The sequence below is a fragment of the Pelmatolapia mariae genome, linkage group LG10_11 (assembly GCF_036321145.2).
Source record: "Pelmatolapia mariae isolate MD_Pm_ZW linkage group LG10_11, Pm_UMD_F_2, whole genome shotgun sequence".
Taxonomy (NCBI): domain Eukaryota; kingdom Metazoa; phylum Chordata; class Actinopteri; order Cichliformes; family Cichlidae; genus Pelmatolapia; species Pelmatolapia mariae.
Genome location: NC_086236.1, coordinates 27,496,054 through 27,516,777, shown reverse-complemented (window position 1 = coordinate 27,516,777; position 20,724 = coordinate 27,496,054). Strand labels below are relative to the sequence as shown.

The 20,724-nt window shown below is 43.5% G+C and overlaps 1 protein-coding gene across 6 annotated transcripts in view; it reads left to right on the top strand.

Annotated features, from left to right (window-relative positions):
* mtmr4 (myotubularin related protein 4) overlaps window positions 1-11,579 on the top strand; it is a 39,757-nt gene extending 28,178 nt beyond the window's left edge. For 4 of the 6 annotated variants that reach the window (XM_063485598.1, XM_063485599.1, XM_063485597.1 and 1 more), the window contains 13 exons: window positions 108-467; window positions 1,594-1,707; window positions 1,804-1,994; window positions 3,184-3,312; window positions 4,094-4,205; window positions 4,629-4,824; window positions 4,966-5,151; window positions 5,395-5,565; window positions 5,914-6,068; window positions 6,816-8,229; window positions 8,369-8,479; window positions 8,601-8,689; window positions 9,873-11,579. In XM_063485598.1, coding sequence (XP_063341668.1) covers window positions 108-467; window positions 1,594-1,707; window positions 1,804-1,994; window positions 3,184-3,312; window positions 4,094-4,205; window positions 4,629-4,824; window positions 4,966-5,151; window positions 5,395-5,565; window positions 5,914-6,068; window positions 6,816-8,229; window positions 8,369-8,479; window positions 8,601-8,689; window positions 9,873-10,050 — 3,406 coding nt within the window. In that variant the 3' untranslated portion in view covers window positions 10,051-11,579. The remainder of the gene's footprint in view (window positions 1-107; window positions 468-1,593; window positions 1,708-1,803; window positions 1,995-3,183; window positions 3,313-4,093; window positions 4,206-4,628; window positions 4,825-4,965; window positions 5,152-5,394; window positions 5,566-5,913; window positions 6,069-6,815; window positions 8,230-8,368; window positions 8,480-8,600; window positions 8,690-9,872) is intronic. The other 2 variants (XM_063485601.1, XM_063485600.1) reach the window with 1 other exon arrangement.
* Window positions 11,580-20,724: the final 9,145 nt, after the last annotated feature.

Here is a 20,724-nt window from a genome sequence, read left to right as displayed (position 1 = left end):
GCTGGAAAATCACAGAACAGCTGATTTATTTATTTATTTATTTATTCTCCTAGTCCCCAGTGCATGAAGGGTTTGTTGGATCTCACTAATCTTTCTAATCTCCACAGATGCCACTTTGCAACGTTCAAGCAGTGCCAGGAGTGGGTCAAACGTCTGAACCGGGCCATAGCACACCCATCACGGCTGGAGGACCTGTTCGCCCTGGCCTATCACGCGTGGTGTCTAGGAGGCAGCGCTGACGATGAAGATCAGCACCTTCATCTTTGCCGCCCAGGTTCACACACATTCGTTCACAGTTTTAGAACAAGTAAATGTTTGAGAGGGCATTTTTCATTTATACCCTCGCTCCATGTTCTATGTGTGTTTGTAGGTGATCATGTACGTCAGAGAATGGAAATGGAGGTCAAGAGGATGGGCTTCGATACTCAAAACATCTGGAGAGTGTCTGACATCAACTGCAACTACAAGTATGTCACTGATGCTTAACCATGAAAAGCACAGCAGGTATATCCCGATGACTGCATCTAGTGTTAGTAGTATAGAATGGTGTCATTATAAAGAGTAATGATTGGATAGTTGACGGTGAATGGCAGTGTTTCTGTGAGATTTCTGAGAGCTCTGCCAGAGTGGGAACTCTGGTTGGTAATATAAGTGTCTGAATTTTAGAGTTAGTTACTTTTTGATGAGATCCAAGGTTTTTCAGAATGAGAGTGTCACCAGGGACGGGAGGGAAGAAAAGGGTACCTTAAAGTGAAAGGCAACACCTAGAAGCAAATTCCACATCTTTTAGATATGTGACTTTGATGTTTTCATCATCATCCACTGTGACTAGAAGTCTTAATTGATTAATGGATGTCCAATAGGTACACTTTAAATAAGACAAGCTAATGGCTAATCTAGGATGTCTTTAAAGCTGCAATTTTCCCTGTCATTGAAACAAACAGCTTTCTGTGTGTGTGTGTGTGTGTGTGTGTGTGTGTGTGTGTGTGTGTGTGTGTGCTGAAGCTACCAGGTTGGGTAGTTCAGCCTAAGATAAGCTGTATTAAGGCAGTCACCTAAGTAGAAACAATAGACTGAATGGATGTATGAGTGTGTGCACCTGTACATCAGGGTCTCCTTTGCAGTCTGGGTAAATAAATGCTACAAAAAAAAAAGGTCAGTCTGTTTGGAGGGCCCAGGAGAACACACCCCACTGAGACAGACACACACATAGGACAACTGGCTAATTAAACAAGTCACAGCCTGCTGAGGCCCATGACTCAGCACTGTATTTTATACACACACACACACACACACACACACACACACACAGTCTCTCTCCCTCCTGCTATTAGACTCTGAGCAAGTGATTAGAATTTGAAGAAAGTATCCTGGGAGAGAAAGAGGAGAAAGCAAAGACAGATGGAAGTTTCTGATTTGTTCCCTGGTCTAGCTGAGATATTGATGCTGCAGTGACCCTGAAAACCAGAACATTTTAGGGAATGTCCTTTTGCAGCCAGTTTCATCTTGGTTTTCCTCATCAAAAGATAATGCAGCATTATAAACGGTTTTAAAACTTCCTTTAGAACCTCTAACCTTCTGTTCATCCTGTAGGCTGTGCTCCAGCTACCCACAGAAGCTTCTGATTCCAATCTGGATCACTGACAAGGAGCTGGAGAGTGTGGCTTCTTTTAGATCCTGGAAGAGGATCCCAGTGGTGGTCTACAGGTAACTTTGTGTGCATGTTTTCTCCAGCTTATATGGGTGCAAGCTGAAGAAAATCCATCATTTTAGGTTAATTAACTCTGTAACCTTCCTTTCCAGGCACCAGAAGAACGGGGCAGTGATTGCCCGCTGTAGCCAGCCTGAGATTAGCTGGTGGGGCTGGAGGAACACAGATGATGAGTATCTAGTTACGTCCATCGCTAAGGCCTGTCAGATGGACAGCGGAACCAAGGGTGCACAAACAAATCGACAACGCGGGGAAGCTCCTGACTCTTCCGATAGTGATTTTGGTAATCTTGCTGTTTGATTTTCTTTGCACGTCCATACTTGCACTCCTCATCCATTTGCACATCTGTGCATTACACGATGACCCTGTTTGTCAAATTAAACCATCCAGGGTCCAAATTCACTCGTTTTCTTAAAGTCACAGCCACTGATCGCATCATATTGCAGTCTACTCAGGCAGCCCACACACCTATACCAAACAGAGTGCTTCCAGTAGTGAGTGTCTGAAACAGACTCTCTCTCTCTGCAGTCATCCAGACACATAACAGCAGATCACGCTGTGCAAACCTGGCCAAACACTCTCTAACTCTAGACTTCTTTCACAAACTTTGACCAGAGAGAAAGAGATGCATTTATCTATTGTTTAATTATCAGTTTTTACTTCCAAGAGAACCAACACATAATAAATTGTAATGTAACTGCATTTTCAATAATACCTGCAAGTACATAAATACATCATCACCAATTTAAAGTATAAAGGTAGCTGATTAACATGAATCGCTTTTATCGTGCACACCATAAATTTAATTAGCTTTTTAATCAGCACTTTGAACTTTGAGAGGAAATCAGTGAATTTCCAGGTTGTAAACAGCCGCTAATAGCTAGGACTCTGGTGTTTTCAGAGCTTTGCAAGCATTCACAGGGCTGGGAATGTGTTTTTTGTTTTTGTTTTTTTCCATTGCTAATGTCCTCCTTTTTAACAGAAAGTACATGCATCAGTGTTGCTGCATTGTAATTATTGTGAGTTACAGAAAGTAGGACAGCTGTCAGCACAGCTTTCACAGTTCAGAAAAACAACTCTTTGTATCTTTTTCAGACTTGGTTTTGCTTTCCTTTTTTCCCTCCATATTAACTTACAAGGAACACACAGATATGTCAAATTACAGAAAGTGCTAAAAGAGCTTTTAACACAATTAGAGAAGGGTGCAGAGAGAAGTATTTCAGTTCCAGTCGTCTTTCTCTGCAGAAGCTGTGGGAAGAAGGCTTCTTGACTTACCAGGTAACAGTGGTGTTCATCATGAGGAGATATTGATTTTCAGTAGGTTACAAATAGAGTCAGTTTCTCTTAATCATGTTCCCTGCACTTCTGACACCGTCCTCCTCCTTTCACACTTTCTCTTTCTTCCTTTCCCTGGCAGGTCGATTCGCATTACACTGTCTGCTCATAATGATCAGAATCTTCTCTTTCCCCAGATTCATCTCTGACGGGCGGCTCCAGCTGCAATGACAACACTGTGACACAGAAGCTGCTGATTCTGGATGCTCGCTCATACACTGCTGCAGTGGCTAACCGAGCTAAGGGCGGAGGCTGCGAATGTGAAGGTTGGCATAATCCCAAAAAATTTTGCACCATCTTCAAAAAGTCAAATTAAACCAGAAATATTGTCATCTGTTAACCTTATCTGGAGTGTGTGTGTGTATCATTTGGCGTCTGATTCAACTGAATCAAGCAGACAGGAAACTCGGTGAGAAGTAAAACAGTGTTTTTACTCAGTACTCTAAAATTGCCTGCTTATGGTGACTCAACATAATTTTAATATCCAACTTTATAATTTCTCTCAGCTCTATGGAGCTTAATTATTTTTTAATTACTTATGTAATAATCAGAAACAATTTGAATAATACTAAAGCCAGCTGGACAAGTATATGGGTAATTATATCATAATTCAACTTTTACCTTGATCAGCTTGAATATTTAAAACTAATGGCTTTCAGATAGGCTCTGCTATGATGGCAGTTTAGAGCATATTGGTTGTGATTTGTAGCTTTTGCACACACTTTAATTCTTGTCAGTGCTCATATGCTGTTAGACCTGTCTTATAGAAATCATCCTTTACAGAGCAAGTTTAAAATGTTCTTCGTGTAGCTTTTGATCACACATCTGTTTAACAAAGTGCTGCTTTTCCATTCTGGAAACAATCCCCTCTCTCTACAGTGACTTGCTAACGCATTTAGTGCAGTCCAGTTTGACTAAATGGAAAATATTATTGCTACCAGTGGCTACACACAGTCACTGTTAGATGACTATGAATGTTGCACTGAAAGCAAATTGTTGTTTGTTGATATCTTACGACCTTCATCCAAGTTGTTTGTTTGTATTCAGAGTACTACCCCAGCTGTGAGGTCATGTTCATGGGAATGGCCAACATCCATGCTATCCGGAACAGTTTCCAGGCTCTCAGGGCTGTCTGCAGTCAGATCCCCGATCCAGGAAAGTAAGTCGATCTATGTGACCTTTCTCTCTGAGCGGCTCTGGCCTCATTTGCACCTCCCTCCACCTTCTCTGTTTTAGTGGGTTCACCACACAGTAAGGCAACACCACACAGGCACAGGAACACAGTCCTGTTCCTGCTGGGCTTGCCAGCTGTCTGTCTGTACACGTCAACCAACAGCACATGTGTGTTATGGCTATCCGTTTGTTCCCATGTTTACATGTGTTTTCAGTGTGTCAGCTATGTGTATTTTACATCGAATGTGTGAAGTGAAGCAGAAAGGCCTCCAGAGAGGTGCCTCCCTGCTCCGTCATAGTTAACCCAAATAACCCAATCCATGCTGTATCCAGTCTTCAGATTACCTCAGTTATGACATATTCCATATAGGTTAGTTGTTGCCTAATCAACCCCCTCTCGTGTTTCCAGCTGGCTTTCAGCACTAGAGAGCACCCGTTGGCTGCAGCACCTGTCGGTCATGCTGAAGGCTGCCACTCTGGTATGTTCAGCAGTCGAGCGGGACGGTCGTCCTGTCCTGGTACACTGCTCAGACGGGTGGGACCGCACGCCTCAGATTGTAGCCCTCGCCAAGGTCCTGCTGGACCCCTACTACAGGACATTAGAGGTGAGCATCTGCACAGTTCAGTATTAATCGAATGTATTTGATTTTTAGATGACATGCAGGCATATTCTCATAGATATGGTAAGCACTTATTTTGCTGGATTCTCTTGTTGCTTTTGGTACTGACTTCTGTGCTATCCCCAGGGTTTCCAGGTGCTCGTAGAGACTGAATGGCTGGACTTTGGTCATAAGTTTGGGGACCGCTGTGGCCACCAGGAGAACTCAGACGATGTGAGCGAGCAGTGTCCCGTCTTCCTGCAGTGGCTGGATTGTGTTCACCAGCTGCTCAAACAGTTCCCCTGCCTGTTTGAGTTCAACGAGGCCTTCCTGGTGGGTGGTTGGACAGCACTCTATACTAGTCTGTCTTACGCATTAATCTCTACATCTTCTATAAACTTTAAAAAGTGGCCAGGATTACATGAAACCATACATTTGGCCTAATGAATAAAGTCTTGGGTCACATGGTCATGTTTCACATCAGTCAGCTGTCTCACACACACCGACAATGAGAGTTAAAGTTAATCAGTGCTGTAATTAAAGGCCTGACTTGATGTGTCTTCTTCACATGTCCAGGTCAAGTTGGTGCAGCACACATACTCGTGTCTTTACGGCACGTTTCTGTGCAACAACGCTCGTGAAAGGGAGGCAAAGAATATCTACAAACGCACCTGCTCTGTGTGGTCTCTGCTTCGCACAGCAAACAAGAACTTCCAGAACTTCCTCTACATCCCTTCTCATGACATGGTACCTGCCGGTTTTCACAGCTTTTGTAGTTTAGTATAGTTGCAGCTGGAAGTTGCTTCCTGAGTGTTTCCTTTTAAAGCCACTGTGCTTTTCAGTTAGTGTTCAGTGAGGTGACTTGCTGAAGGAAACAGTTGATCATAGTAATGATCATAATCTTCAGTCACAGTCTCAGTGAGCAGAATAAGTGTTTTGATTAATGGATAATGTGACTCCGATTTTGAACTTCAGTATGATTAAAGATTAAATCTATCCTACTTTCCCTGCCATCCTTTCTGATGCACGTTCAAAGAGTTTTGATCTTAGACGCCATTACTATGTACTTATCCTCCCGGTGCATTTGTCTGTCAGGTGCTGCAGCCAGTCTGCCATACTCGGGCACTACAGTTGTGGACAGCCGTCTACCTGCCCACCTCCTCCCCCTGCACTGCTGTGGATGATTCTGTGGATCTCTACCTCCCGCCCTCCATCACAGGAGACGAGCTTACCTCCCGTTCCCTGGACAGGTCTGTTTGTCTGAGCTATACTATTGCCGCAGTCTGACTAGTGATGTTATGGCAAACTGTTGGGTCTGTTCCCACAAACCCCGCTAGTTCTAGAGACTTATTTATTATGAAAGAAAACAAGGCAACAGCGTTCGATCGATTACTTGCGCAAGGGAGGCCTTTGGTCAAGAACCAGCTCTTGGAGCTCACGCTCCTAACCTGTCTCCAGCCCAAAGTCCTTCAAAGAGCAGCTTCCCTCGCAGCTATTTATTGACAAACTGTTACAGTTCACACAATAGTTTACAACACGTACCTCCCCTCTTAACCCCCCTTGGTTACAAAGACGAGGCAGTGTGTGTGTGTGTGTGTGTGTGTGTGTGTGTGTGTGTGTGTGTGTGTGTGTGTGTGTGTGTGTGTGTGTGTGTGTGTGTGTGTGTGTGTGTGTGTGTGTGTGTGTGTGTGTGTGTGTGTGTGTGTGTGTGAGACCTCCTGCTGGGCAGGAAGCTTACATCAAACAGACCTTCCAGATAGGATGTGTCTGTAATCAAACCTACAGCCCCTCACCCAAAAACTCAAGAATCTGGGGAGGGGGACTGTGGAATTGCTTTACAATGTAGAAATGGATGATAAGCATAAAAATGACAAACATTTAACAATTCACTCTAACACAAACAGTCAGACTGCCCTCTAGAGTTCAAAATGGAGAACTGTATTACTGCGTTTTATACACATTAAAAAATAAGATCTGTATGTACTGGTGATTTACAGACTTCCTAAGACCCGCTCCATGGATGACCTGCTGTCAGCTTTTGAGAATGGGATGCCCCTGACACGAACATCGAGCGACCCCAATCTCAACAAGCACTGCCAGGAGGGTCGCTCTGCACTGGAGCCCTCACCTGCTGTGGAAGAACCCGCTGCAAAAGGCTCCAACGAGCTCATACCTGACACTGCGGTGGACAGTGGAGAGGGACAATCTGTGCATCCGACTCCAAAAGCTGTCCCAGGTGTAGTGGGTGCTGAAGAGGCTGTGGATGGACCCTGTTTCACTACGCAGCCCCTGCCTTCCCTGCCCCTCTCACCTGTCCCCCTCAGTGAGGATGTCACACTTGCTCACACTGCCTTTTCCACTCCTGCCCTCATGCAAGCTTTGCATCAGATCACAGATACTCCACTCCAACAAGCTCCAATGGAGGCTGAGAGCCCCTGTAGGACTGCTGAGAGTATACCATCACCCACTCATAAATCAGAGCCCTGCTTACCTCTGCCCTGCAAAAGCACTCAACCTGCAGCCAACACACCAACCTCTGTATTTCAAGGACAAATTGATAGTCAGTCAAAGAGCCTGCTGGCTGTAAAGCAGCTAACACCACTCCTTCCCATGGGGGACTCCACTGAGACTCTTACAGGTGAGAATGATCATCCCCCCAACTCGCCCTCCGCAGTGACCCAGGAATTTACCCAGAATACTTTGAATGATGAGGAGCAGCCTGAGTTTCAGCCACAAGCTCAACCCCAGAAGGAGAAGGAGGACACGAGGACAAATGGGGCGAGTGGAAGAGAGCGTGTGTTAGCGGCAGCTCCTGTAGACTGCATCCAGGTAACTGCTCGCCCTCTGATTTCCCAGAGCCAGCTCTCGGACCTGTGCTTGCTCAGCTCCCACTGGGAGAGTGTCCAGGGTCTGGTCCAGTCTGCCTCTGGTGCCAGCCGGGCCCAGCACCCCAACATCCACCAGAGCCGCCGGCTTGCCAGTAAACTCCTCCGCGCCCAGGGCTTTGCCATTGCCAATGGCTCGCAGTGCTGCCGCAGGGAGGCTCTCTGTTGTCCGAGCAGTGCGCTGCAGACTGGATGGCCTACCAGGAGTGCAGGCTACACTGGACTGTGTGGGCCTGCTGCCCTCACCAGCTACTCACTGGCAGCCCATCAGCTCCTGCCAGCCTCTTATTCCTCACCCTCAGCTTCCAGCTCGCCACCACCTCCCCAGGCCCTGGCTTACCTGGATGACGATGGGCTGCCTGTGCCGATGGATGCCGTGCAGCAGAGATTGCGTCAGATCGAGGCGGGTTACAAGCAGGAGGTTGAGGTGCTGCGACAGCAGGTGCGACAGCTGCAGATGAGGCTTGAGAGTCAACAGTATGGCACCCCTCCCTCAGAGCCATACGTCGAGTACGAGGATGACATTGTGAGTGACTTTTTAAGCACAGACTTTACTGAAAGAACTAAAAGCATTTCTCTTTGTCTTCAGAGTATTTACTCTCAATTATTTTCAGAAGAGTTCTTATTTGTATCCATCCTCTGATCTCATTCTGTTCTCTCCTTAGACATGTCTGCGTGAGTCAGACAACAGCAATGAGGAAGATTCTCTGTCTACCCACAGCGAGGACCGTCTGTCCGAGGGCAGCTGGGATCGAGTGGAGCCCAGGGACACTGAGGTGAGTGTCCTACAGAGCTTCTGTCTTCACTCTTCCTTCCTTGTTCCCACTCACTTCTCACTTGCATGTCCAGGAGCAGAGCTATGTCTCACACTTTTCTAATAACTATCTCTGTGTGTAGGTTACGAGGTGGGTGCCCGACCACATGGCCTCCCATTGTTTCAACTGTGACTGTGAGTTCTGGATAGCCAAGAGACGTCACCACTGCAGGTAGAGACTTCATTGTGTTTCTTTTTTGTTGTTAATTTTTCCAACATGTGCTAAAACTTGGAGGAAAAAATAGATAAATGCCAAGGTTAGACTAGATTAATATTAGTGTGGAAATATTTGTGTTTACGTATTTGCTCAGAGTAAGAAAGTAAATGTGAAGCTTCAGCCATAAGCCTGTTAGCTCAGGTTAACTAATGCTAGCTTTGCTAGCTGTCAGCAGTGTGAAAGCATCTTGTTGCTGTGTTACTGGGTGATTATGTGCTCAGCTATTCCTTTTATTCTGGTGCAGTTTTGAAGGCAAATTTGGTTGCTGTTTGAATAAAACCAGACAAACTGTTCAGCCGGTTTTCAGTCTTTGTGCTAAGCTAATCTGACCAGCTGCTGGTTAACATCAAGTTCAAGATTAGTCTCATCGTCTCACTCTGAACAAGAAAGAATAAGTACATTTTCCAAATGCTGTGCAAATTCTTTTTAACATTTAAGCCTTAATATTTTTTCGCATTTGAAGTGAAGCTGCTTCACGATTAGCACTTGTCTAAGAGATCTGAGTGTTTCCTTTTAAAAGCTGGCTGTGTTTGTATATTTTGTATGCCTGTTTCTCTCTGCACTCTTTAGTTGCACAGTGACTCTGCCAAAGCAGCAGCATGCCTTTAAAAGACAATTTGCTGTGCATTTTCCAAGCTTTGGTTTCAGCATCAAAGGCTCTTGACTCACTGGGGAATTAAATTATATATATTAAATTATATTAAATTTATAATTAAATTCATATTCACAGGCAGAGCAGCACTCTGAGCAGGGCATGTGTTCAACTGTTTGATCCATTTTTTATGTAACTTAAACACAGCAAGTTTTCCAACATGTAATACATTATAAATCAGCTGATTCTATTTATGTAAACAATGACTTGTGTTTCCGTTCCCAAATGCAATAGAGACGGATGGAATGCAGTAAAGTTGCCATGTGTGAAAAGACCTTTAAATGTGCTTCAGGAAGAAGCGTAAAGCTGTTTGTGCTGCTCATCAATCCATAATCTGCATTTAGCCTTTTCATTTTTGCCCTCTCTGGGTCCTGAGGATCTTTTATTTTGAAATCTTATACGTTTGGTATCTAAAGTGTCTCAGAAACCTTCACATCAAATATAATTTTTCCTATTAATAACGTTACATGTGTTCTCCATTTTCAGGAACTGTGGTAATGTGTTCTGTAAAGACTGTTGTCACCTGAAGCTTCCCATCCCAGACCAGCAGCTTTACGACCCCGTGTTGGTGTGCAACACCTGCCACGACCTGCTCCTCGAGTCCCGCACCCGCGAGATCCGTAGCCAGCAGCTTAAGAAGGCCATCGCTACAGCCTCCAGCTGAGAGAAACCTCTGAAGCATTGTCGCCTCGGCTTTGTCCTGCTCGTATGGGACTGATGAGCTGTGCGCTGTTTTTACCGCCAATCAGCTGTAGTTTGGCTGCAGGGGCGGGAATGAGGAGCAGTTGTTACTCTTTGGGACGCTGGGCTTTAAAAATGGAGATGTACGTATAGACTGTAATAGAAGGAATTGCTAAGGCATGCTAGCAGGTGGAGGAGGGGGTTGGTCAAAGACATTTTTAGGCCTGAGCGCCGCAGCGTCCTGCTGCCTCCACACGGCTTGGTCCTCTAGTGGTGCCCCTGCCTGAGACACATCTCCAACCTGTCCACACACCTTTTAGTACCAAACACCTGCACCCTCCTGACGGACACCGTCTCGCAGTTCAGAGGACAATCGCTCACCCTTCCACGTGTCGGGGGACTCCAAAGCCTGTACCTGTACTACTGGAGGCTTTCAACTTTAAAAGAAAAGAAATGCTGCTACAGTATTTAAAAGTCTAATTTTGTATTCTTATTTTGTGCACTACTAGCTGTCATGTAATGGAGGGCACTTGTGACCAAACTTGAGCAAAAGGGAGAAATCTGCTGTTTACTTTGCCATTGCATCTTTTTTGTTGTTGTTGTTTTTTTGTCCTCTCGGAGCCTGAATGTAACATGTGATGGATAACTGGACTGGGTTTATGTTAACGTGCATTTGGTAGGTCGTGTACATGTTCATTGCTGCAGTGTGTTCTGTATGTGCACAGTCGATGTGGTTGTGTCTTTTATCAATGCTTTTCTCTGGTATAGTCGCGGTGCAACGCTCTAAGGGATGTGTGGCGCACACTGATGTGGTTTTGCGGGGACAGAATGAGGGTGGGAGGCAGCAGGTTTCTGTGAAGTCTTCTTCAGATGAGTCATTTGAAGGTGCTTGGAAGATGTGACTGAAGGGTCGTGCTGATGTTCCTCTAGTCGAATGGCTTGGTGTCCACATAAAGCTCTATGTCCATCTGACTGACTCCTCCACATGCTGAGGACTGAACAGAGCTCTTAGTTTTTTGTTTTTTTAAGAGTAGTTTGGCAACAGTCCCCTTAAAAATGTTTGTCTACTGGTTGTTGAGACAATGGTGCCATATTTTGTGTTGTCTCTCTCGCTCTTTTTTTTTTCTTTTCAAAGGATATTTCTTTGTTATGGATGGCAGCAGGTTTCTAATCGGCCACCTCTCTGTATGTTTAATGGTACAGATAGCTAGCTGCTTAATAACACTGAGATGACTAAAGATTAACTGAGAGTTTGATAACAAGAGGCTAACAATGTCAGTGGATAATCAGATATCACTGCATTCGTTACCTCTGTAGTTATCATCGTCTAATATTTGGAATCTTTTGCACGGTGTTTATGAAGTTGAAATCTTTGAGGAGCTCAGAAATGTAACATACATAGTTATCTGATCCGTAGTGGTGGCTAAAACCTGTCACTTAATGAATTATTGTTGTAAAGAAATGCACTGTAAAAATGAAATCCCATGGGTTAAAATAAAGGATTATATCATGGATCTGGTTTCCTGTATTTTTTTTTCTTTTACAGTATGCATCTCATTTTCTTTTGTCTATAAGTATTTAAATCGCCTCCATAGTGTTGTGAAAAATTATTTGCCCCCTTCTTGATTTCTTTTATTTTGTTTGGGTTTTTTTTTTTTTTTTTTTTTTGCAATTTTAATATTAAATAAAGATGACCTGAATAAATACAAAGTGCAGTTTGTTTGCTTTTGTTTGTTTTGTTTTTTTAAAGTTTTTTGCTTTTTGTTTTTTTTGTTTTTTAATGGAACCTGTCTGACAAAGTGAAGAACTCAAAAAGCAGCACATCATGGTATGATCTAAAGACTACAGCCACAGAAACAAAGTCACTGACATCTGTCGCTCTGGAAAGAGTTATATTTTTTTAAGCCTTTGGGACTCCAGTGAGCCATTATTCACAAGTGGAGAAAACTTGGAACAGTGGTGAACCTACCAAGGAGTAGGCGGCCTACCAAAATTACTCCAAGAACACATCAACGACTCATCCAGGAGGTCACAAAAGAACCTCTAAACATCTAAAGATACTGCAGTCCTCACTTTCCTCAGTTAAGCTCAGAGGTCATGATTTAACAATAACGAGGAGGCTGGGAACTTCGTGGCCTGTCTCTGATGTCCTCATTGTACGGAATTTGACCTTGAATTTGAGATGGTAGTAGGGCTCGCTCCAAATTATGCTGCAGGTTATACTATGGAATGAGTCCTATCCAGATCAGTCAAAAAGGCATGTGCTCCCAGGGGGCCTATCACAGAGTGTCTGTTGTGGTGAGCAGAGTGTACTTTTTTGTGATCTGCTTGGGGAGTCTCACTGGAGCTGGTGACACCAGACTGATCAGGAAGGCTTGCTCTGTGATTGCCTGAAAAATGGACACTTTTGAAGCTGTGGCGGAAAGGCTACCAAACAATGGTTATGTATCACTGATGTATCTCTGCTGCCACAAGGACACCACACAAAGTTTTGATCCACCACTCTTTTCTTTATAATTTGTTTCTTTATATTAGCAGCCAGACTTTTTTATAATGTTTAAACTGCTGTTGTTGAATAGTTCTTCAGTCTTTCTGAAGGTCTTCCAGAGGTTTTCTCTGGACATGGGCTGTTTTGTCACTTATTTTTAGTCCAGTCCTGATCATCGGTACCTGAACATTTCCAGAGAAATGTTTGTTTGTTTAAGCCAATTAGCACTAACCCAGGAATCATTCACACATTAAAAAGGCCTTAAAGGATGAATCAGTGTTGTGTCAACACAAAATACCCAACTTGGCAAAGAACTTATTTCATATATACGGTGGCCCCTAGAGACAAAGCACGTACAAACTCCAAAACACTTGCAAACTCTAAAGCACTTGCAAACTCCAAAACACTTGCAAACTCCAAAGCACTTGCAAACTCCAAAACACTTGCAAACCCCAAAACACAACGGAAGTGCTCCAGGACGCTAGGGGCAGTGTTGAGCTTTTGTTACATAGTAACTACACAAGCCACGAAGTACCAATGACCGGATTTGGGCTGTAGGCCGCATTTTAAGGCCGATTACGTCACAGCGACACGACGAAGGCTGTCCCAATTCAAAGGCTGCTCCAAATGCGGCCCTCAAATGCGTCCTTAATTTCCCTGAATTTTAATGGCCCAACATACCCCAGATTTCATAGCGCGGCGGTGGTGTGGATAATTTTGCCGAAAAAACGGCGGAAGCGGAGCGGCCGAAGAGTAAACTTTCAGAAGTAAGTACTGAATATTATGTCACTTATTTATGCGCAAATGTTTTTATAATGAAGAACATTAAAACATTACTGTTGGACACATGTCGGGAAAGTTATGTGACATTAGCTTGGTTTTAAAGCCTTTACTTAAAAATATTCGCCGTTCAATGGTCGACCTTAGTCTTACAGAGATGTGATGATTTCATGGATAATTAAAGTCAGTCATATATCCACAAACACAACAAGCTGAAAGTCAGTGATGCTGCTCGGTTTGCAGTCCTGAATATGACGGCACAAGCAGGATTCACTGCACTGTTAATGTCAGCTATGTTTTATTGTTGCCTCTGTTCGGTGGTGTCGAGCCAAATGGACTTTAACGTGTGTTTGAACGAGCTGACGAGTGAACGTTAAGCTGAAAGAAAGATGCTTTAATCACAGGAGTCACACATGTGTCCACTGGACCATCTGGGAACTCCTCTTGTTTAGCACTCGTAATAACACAAACGCTAAATCCTCCTTCTCTTGTGCTGTTCTGTAGCAGTGTGTACACCTGAGACTGTCACCTGTCTGTCTGTCCTGCACTCTCTCTCTGTTTCTTTCTCTCTGATTGTAGAATAAAAGTATGAACATGTATTTATAAGTTACACTTGTGTTTGAATCCTGCAGCTTATCACACATTTGATTTCCATGTGTGACAACTGCAAGTGTCCAGAGTGAGGACAGACTGAGGGACCCACTGCTGCACATCATTTGTGAGGCTTTGCACCCCTGATGATCCACCAGGACAAACTCAGCCATGTGTGAGGAAGAGGAGGAGGAAGAGCCAGCAGCAGCTGACAGATGGAGAGAATAGACAGACTGTTCCCTGTTTGTGAAGGACTGGTAGAAAAGTTTAACATAACTAATGTCTGTCCTGAATCAATCTTATTAGGTAACCTTCAAATAATGTTATCATTCCAGTGTTTTCAGTGTGGGAGAAAGTACTCAGGGCCTTCAGGTTACACACTATGAAAGGCAGAAACAAGTTTAATGTTCAGAAACCTAAAGTATGTATCAGCAGCAGAATGGAGCTAAAAATAAATGTTTGTTTCAGTTCTATGAAGCTTTGAGTATTTTGGATTAGTAGCACTGCTGTGTTTGTTGCATCATATTGCTGTAATTGTTTATATGCTTTATATATTCTGAGGTAAGTTGATCTATAGCAGGGGTGTCAAACTCAAATACACAGTGGGCCAAAATTCAAAACTGGAACAAAGTCGTGGGCTAACATTAATATTTATTGAAAAACAAAATCTTCCTCCAGATATAAGAATTAATCTTTTCTTATGGACTCAAACAAGTTTTGCTGAAAAACTGTATATGGAACAAGCAAAGCTTAATACTAAACAATATATATATTAGCTGTATAATACCAGTAGGCCAGCTCTAATAGTAATTTGGCATGGCTTCGCGGGCCAAATGTAATTAGGCTGCGGGCCAAATTTGGCCCGCGGGCCAGAGTTTGACACCTATGATCTATAGTGTTACATCATATTCTATAAGGATGTTATGTGTTTGTAGACTTTCTGCCCAGTTTGACCCATTTAGCAGAAGTCAGCCTGTTTAAGGCTCTGATATCTATTCTGTATGACTTAAAGCAGTTATAACATGGTCTGATTTTCTCACCCAATAAAGGAATATTTCATATATCAGTCTACTCTTCATTTTATCAGAAACAGTTATCACAGCTCGTACATTTTCTTTTTATAAATATATGTAAGCAATGAGCCAAATTTAGTAATGCCAACATACTGAAGGAACAACATTTGTCTCTTATATATGATATATATATATATATATATATATATATATATATATATATATATATATATATATATATATATATATATATATATATATATATATATATATATATATATATATATATATATATATATATATATATATATATATATATATATATATATATATATATATATATGCACTGTCAAAGATACTTGTCTTTGAGTGAAGATTTAAGGTGATAAGACTGTGAGGGACCATGCAGCCAAAGCATAGAGGACACAGGCAAAAAAAGTATCTTCAAAAAGGGTTTTCTTTATTTTAACCCTCAAAAAATCCAAAATTAACAGAATTCAAAAACATACTTAGCAGGCCCGTAAAAGAGGTCAACTAAATATAACTCTACGAAAAATAATTTCCAGAAACTTAAACAAAACAAAGTGAGACACAACTTAACTCACAAACTGACCTAATTACAAAGACACATGAGGGTAGCTTTTATAATGATTTGGCCAAACCATTTATACACAATAGGGGGGGAAACAAAAACACACACTAATATTAACTAAGCACAGAATAACCTAACTAAACCTAAAACACCCCTGCTCCTGGTAAGCCTATGGTTTGTCCTGCTGAGCAGGCATTTTGTTCTCAGAGTCCTCAGCCACGCCTTTTGCCCAGACAGGAAACAGCCACCGCCCAAACCCAGGTAACTCAAAGAGAGAAAAACATAATTAATATAACAAAACATTTTAGAAAAACCACACAATGTTACTATGCGCGCGCCTCATAATACCAGTGTTAGGTTTAACCAAATGATTAATGAATTAAATTAATGAAGAAAACTGCAAAGCAAACTAATAAAGTAAAAAATGGACTGATTTACCCCTGTGTGGCTGATGCCATCACACACCCCCCCTCTTCAGGACTCTCGCTGGTACAGCGAGAGAGGAAGTCGGCGGTAACGTTGTTCTTCCCAGGAATGTGCTTGATGACAAACCGAAAAGGTTGCAGCGCAAGGTACCATCTTGTAATCCTTCCGTTCTTATCTTTCATCTTTTCCATCCACTGAAGTGCACTGTGATCCGTCTCCAGGGTGAATTCTCTTCCAAGAAGGTAGTACCTGAAGGAATCAAGGGCCCACTTGATGGCAAGGGCCTCCTTTTCCACTGTTGAATACCGAACCTCTCTTGGGAACAGCTTTCGGCTGATGTAAGCAACAGGGTGACGTTCTCCTTCCAAACCTTGAAGTAGCACTGCTCCCAGACCCCTATGAGATGCATCAGTTTGAAGGAAAAAGGGCTCATTAAAGTCTGGACTGTACAAAACTGGTTCACTACTCAGTGATTGACTGATGTCCTTGAAAGCTGCTATAGCCTCCTCTGTCCAGTTAATCTGATTAGGACACTTGATGCCTGTCAAGTCTGTTAGTGGAGCTGCCCTGGTGGAGAATCGTGGTATGAACCGACGATAAAAACCTGCCATGCCCAAAAAGGATCTTAGTTGTTTCCTTGTCTGTGGGAGAGGACAAGACTCAATGGCTTGGATCTTACTGACCTGAGGCTTGATCACCCCATTCCCGATCACATGACCCAGGTACTCAGTCTCAGCAGAGGCAAAAACACACTTTGAGGGGTTCACCGTCAACCCAGCAGCGCCAAGACGGTCGAAAACAGCGTGCAGATGTTCCAAGTGTTCCTCCCATGTGGTGCTGTAGATGACAATATCATCAAGATATGCAGATGCAAAGTCTGAGAGACCACATAGTACCTGGTCCATTAACCTCTGAAAGGTTGCTGGAGCCCCATGCAGCCCAAATGGCATCACTGTAAATTGGAAGAGCCCCCAAGGTGTTCGAAAGGCAATTAACTTCTTTGATCGCTCCGTGAGTGGCACCTGCCAATATCCCTTGCACAGGTCAAGTGTGGTCAAGTACTTTGCCTTCCCCAGCCGTTCCAGCAAATCATCAATGCGTGGCGTGGGGTATGAGTCAAACAGTGATATTGAGTTTAGGTACCTGAAGTCTATACAGAACCTCATGCTTTCATCCTTCTTTGGCACTAGGACCACCGGATTACACCACTCACTCTTTGATGGCTCGATGATCCCCAAGGACAACATGAGGTCAATTTCCTTCTTCAGGGATGTCAGCAGACGTTCAGGGATCCTGTAGCTCAAACGCTTTACTGAGACACCCTCTTTAATGACAATGTCATGCTCAACAATATCTGTTCGGCCAGGATTCACTTTAAACACTTCAGGGTTGCATGCAGCTCTCACCTGAAGCTGTTTATCATCTGGCAGATGACTAAGGTCAAAGTCTGCTGCATCAGCAGAAGGTAAGTATTGCTCACCAACCTCTTCTTCCTCTGGCACACCCCTTATGAGCATCACTTCTGCTGTCTTTTCAGGGCGCTGCACCCATTCCTTCAAAAGATTTATGTGCAGAACCCTGCTGGAGTGTGGCTTTCCAGGGATGAAGACCTGGTAAGTAGTGGACCCCAATTTCTTCTGAACCTCAAAGGGCCCTTGCCACTTAGCCAAGAGCTTGTTGTTGTCAGTAGGGAGGAGCACCAACACCTTTTGTCCAGGACTAAAAGATCTCTGACGAGCTGCTCGGTCATACCAAAACTTCTGCTTCTGCTGGATTTTGGTCATATTTGACTGAGCAAGCTCACTCATTTTCTGCAGTCGCTCCCTCATCTGCAGAACATAGGAAACAATGTTAACAGAGTCCATCTTTTCCTTGCCTCCCTCCCAGATGTTTCTTAACAGGGCTAAAGGTCCTTGTACCTCATACCCATACAAAAGTTCGAATGGAGAGAAACCAGTGGAGGCTTGTGGTACTTCCCTGTAGGCAAAGAGAAGATAAGGAAGCCACTGATCCCAATCAACACCATTCTCATCTACCACCTTACGGAGCATCTGCTTCAGAGTCTGATTGAACCGTTCTGTTAGCCCATCAGTCTGAGGATGGTATGGGGTGGTCCTCAGACTTCTAATGCCCAGCAGCTTGTACACCTGTTTAAGTAAGTTGGACATAAAGTTACTCCCCTGATCAGTCAGTATTTCCTGTGGGAACCCTACTCTTGCGAAGAGCTGTACAAGGCAGAAGGCTACTGATTTTGCCTTGATGGATTTCAGTGGGAAGACCTCTGGATATTTAGTTGCATAATCAGTGATTACAAGCATATAGCGATTCCCTGACTTACTCTTCTCAACGGGTCCAACAATATCCATTCCGAGGCGCTCAAATGGGGTACCAATAATAGGCAGTGGTTGGAGTGGAGCTTTGGAAGGGACTTTGGAGGATGTCATTTGGCACTGAGGACAGCTCTTACAAAAGTAGGCTACATCTCTGTGGAGGCCAGGCCAGAAAAAATGTTGTTTAATGCGAGCTGTGGTTTTGTGCTTACCCAGGTGGCCAGCCCAGGGAATAGAGTGTCCCAAATTAAGCACCGTTTCTCTAACTTCTTGGGGAACCACTAGCTTCAGAAGTGAGCCCACCTGATGGTAAAGTATGCCATTTTGCAAGACATAGTCACTTTTGTTAATGTCTACCTCCTCTACTTGGTCCTTGTCTACCGCTCGCTGAAAGCAGGAAGTTAAACTAGGATCAGTTTTTTGCAACTCTATTATATTGCCAGGAATTTGAAGTCCCAAAGGCAAGTCTGGGTCAGTATGCATTTCTGGGTGTACTATAGTATGCTGGAACTTCTCCTGTCTCCTCTGTCTGCGACTTTTCCGAGGTTTCCCAGGTGCGGCGTCCCATTCCTCATTAAAAAATGGCAAGGCACTGAAAACTTCTGAGGTTTCACTAGATTTTTGAGCTTGGGCTCTAGTAACAGCCACATTGCATTGATAATTCTGGTCCGATTCCAACAAATCAAAAAGCACTGGAAAATCTCGTCCCAGAATAGCTGAATAAGGCAGGTTATCAACCACCCCAACATTTAAAAGGTAAGTCTGTCCATTCACCTTAATGTACATGTCAGCTGTTGAGTACATCTTCTCATCTCCATGCACACAACAAATGGGGATGGTATCACTAACACGGACGATATTGGGGGGCACAAAATCTCTGTGTATCAGTGTACGAGAACTGCCAGAATCAAGTAAAGCTCTTAAAGTTGTTCCATTAGCTTCAATTTGTATCATTTTAACAGTCTGGTCACACTGGAGCCCACGTTCAGCATGTGGACGTGGCATGAAACACATTTGAACCATCTTAGCTGAAGTTTTTGGGCACATTGGCTTTGTGTGGCCCTCTAACCCACAGAGGTAACAAAAGATCTTTTTTGAATTTTTTAATGGTCTGCCAGCAAACTGGTTCTCACCCACAGGAGTTTTATCAGCTGACACTGGCCTCTGATGGTACATCCGGTCTGATTTGGGGCCTTCCTTTGGCATTTTATTTGCATTACAGGTCCAAGGTTGTCCTTTCCTCCGGGCAGCTACAAACACTTCTGCCAGCTCAGCTGCCTTCGCTGCAGAAGACGGATTGTGCTCTCGAATCCAAACCTGTAGCTCAGGGGACAACATTCTCAAATATTGTTCAAGGATGATTATTTCACCAATTTCTTGGTTCGTTTTACCTTTTGGTTGAATCCATTTTCCGTACAGATCTTTAAGTCGAGCATACAATTCCTTAGGGTTCTCATCAGGCCTGACTTCAAGTGAACGAAATCGCTGCCTGTAGGTCTCGGGATTAACATCATACTTGGACAAAATTGCAGCTTTAACTTTGTCATAGCTGAGAGAGTCATCAATATCCATATGAACGTATGCCCCTCTTGCCTTGCCCGTTAGCAGTGGTATTAAACGAAAAACCCAGTCTGGTTTTTCCCAACGATATGCTAAGGCAATGCGTTCAAATGTGGTCAAAAAATGCTCAATATCATCACTATCAGTCAACTTTTCCAGTCTGGGTTCATGCAGTGAAAACTGACCTGATAATGACTGACTGGATTCAGCTTGAGCATGAGGAGAACAAGAAATGTGAGGTAGCTCCCTTGACTCTGATGACTCTGTGGTAGGTAATGGTAGCTCAGGTACTGGTGATGTCCGGGACTGCACCTCTAACTGTAAAAGCTGGAACTGATGTTGCAATGCTTTGAATTTTTGTTCTTGTCGTGCAGTTACCTCTTCTTGCCTTGCTTCCCGAGCCTCCTGTTGACCCATATGAGCTTGCAATATTGACATCAGATCCGACAGAGATGGCTCCCTTTCTTCAACCTCAGTGCTCTCCACCATTTCAGAGGCTCCAATTTCCTCCTCAGCATCAGCTTCCTTCTGAACAGTTACTCCTTTCTTCTTTTCCACTTTTCCTCCCCGATGCATTTTCCTCCTTTTTTCTGGGGGTGAAAAACCTCAAAAAAAAAATAAAAAAGCAAAAACTGTGTCCTCAACTGGCAAATCCCACCGCTGCCACCAATTGTGAGGGACCATGCAGCCAAAGCATAGAGGACACAGGCAAAAAAAGTATCTTCAAAAAGGGTTTTCTTTATTTTAACCCTCAAAAAATCCAAAATTAACAGAATTCAAAAACATACTTAGCAGGCCCGTAAAAGAGGTCAACTAAATATAACTCTACGAAAAATAATTTCCAGAAACTTAAACAAAACAAAGTGAGACACAACTT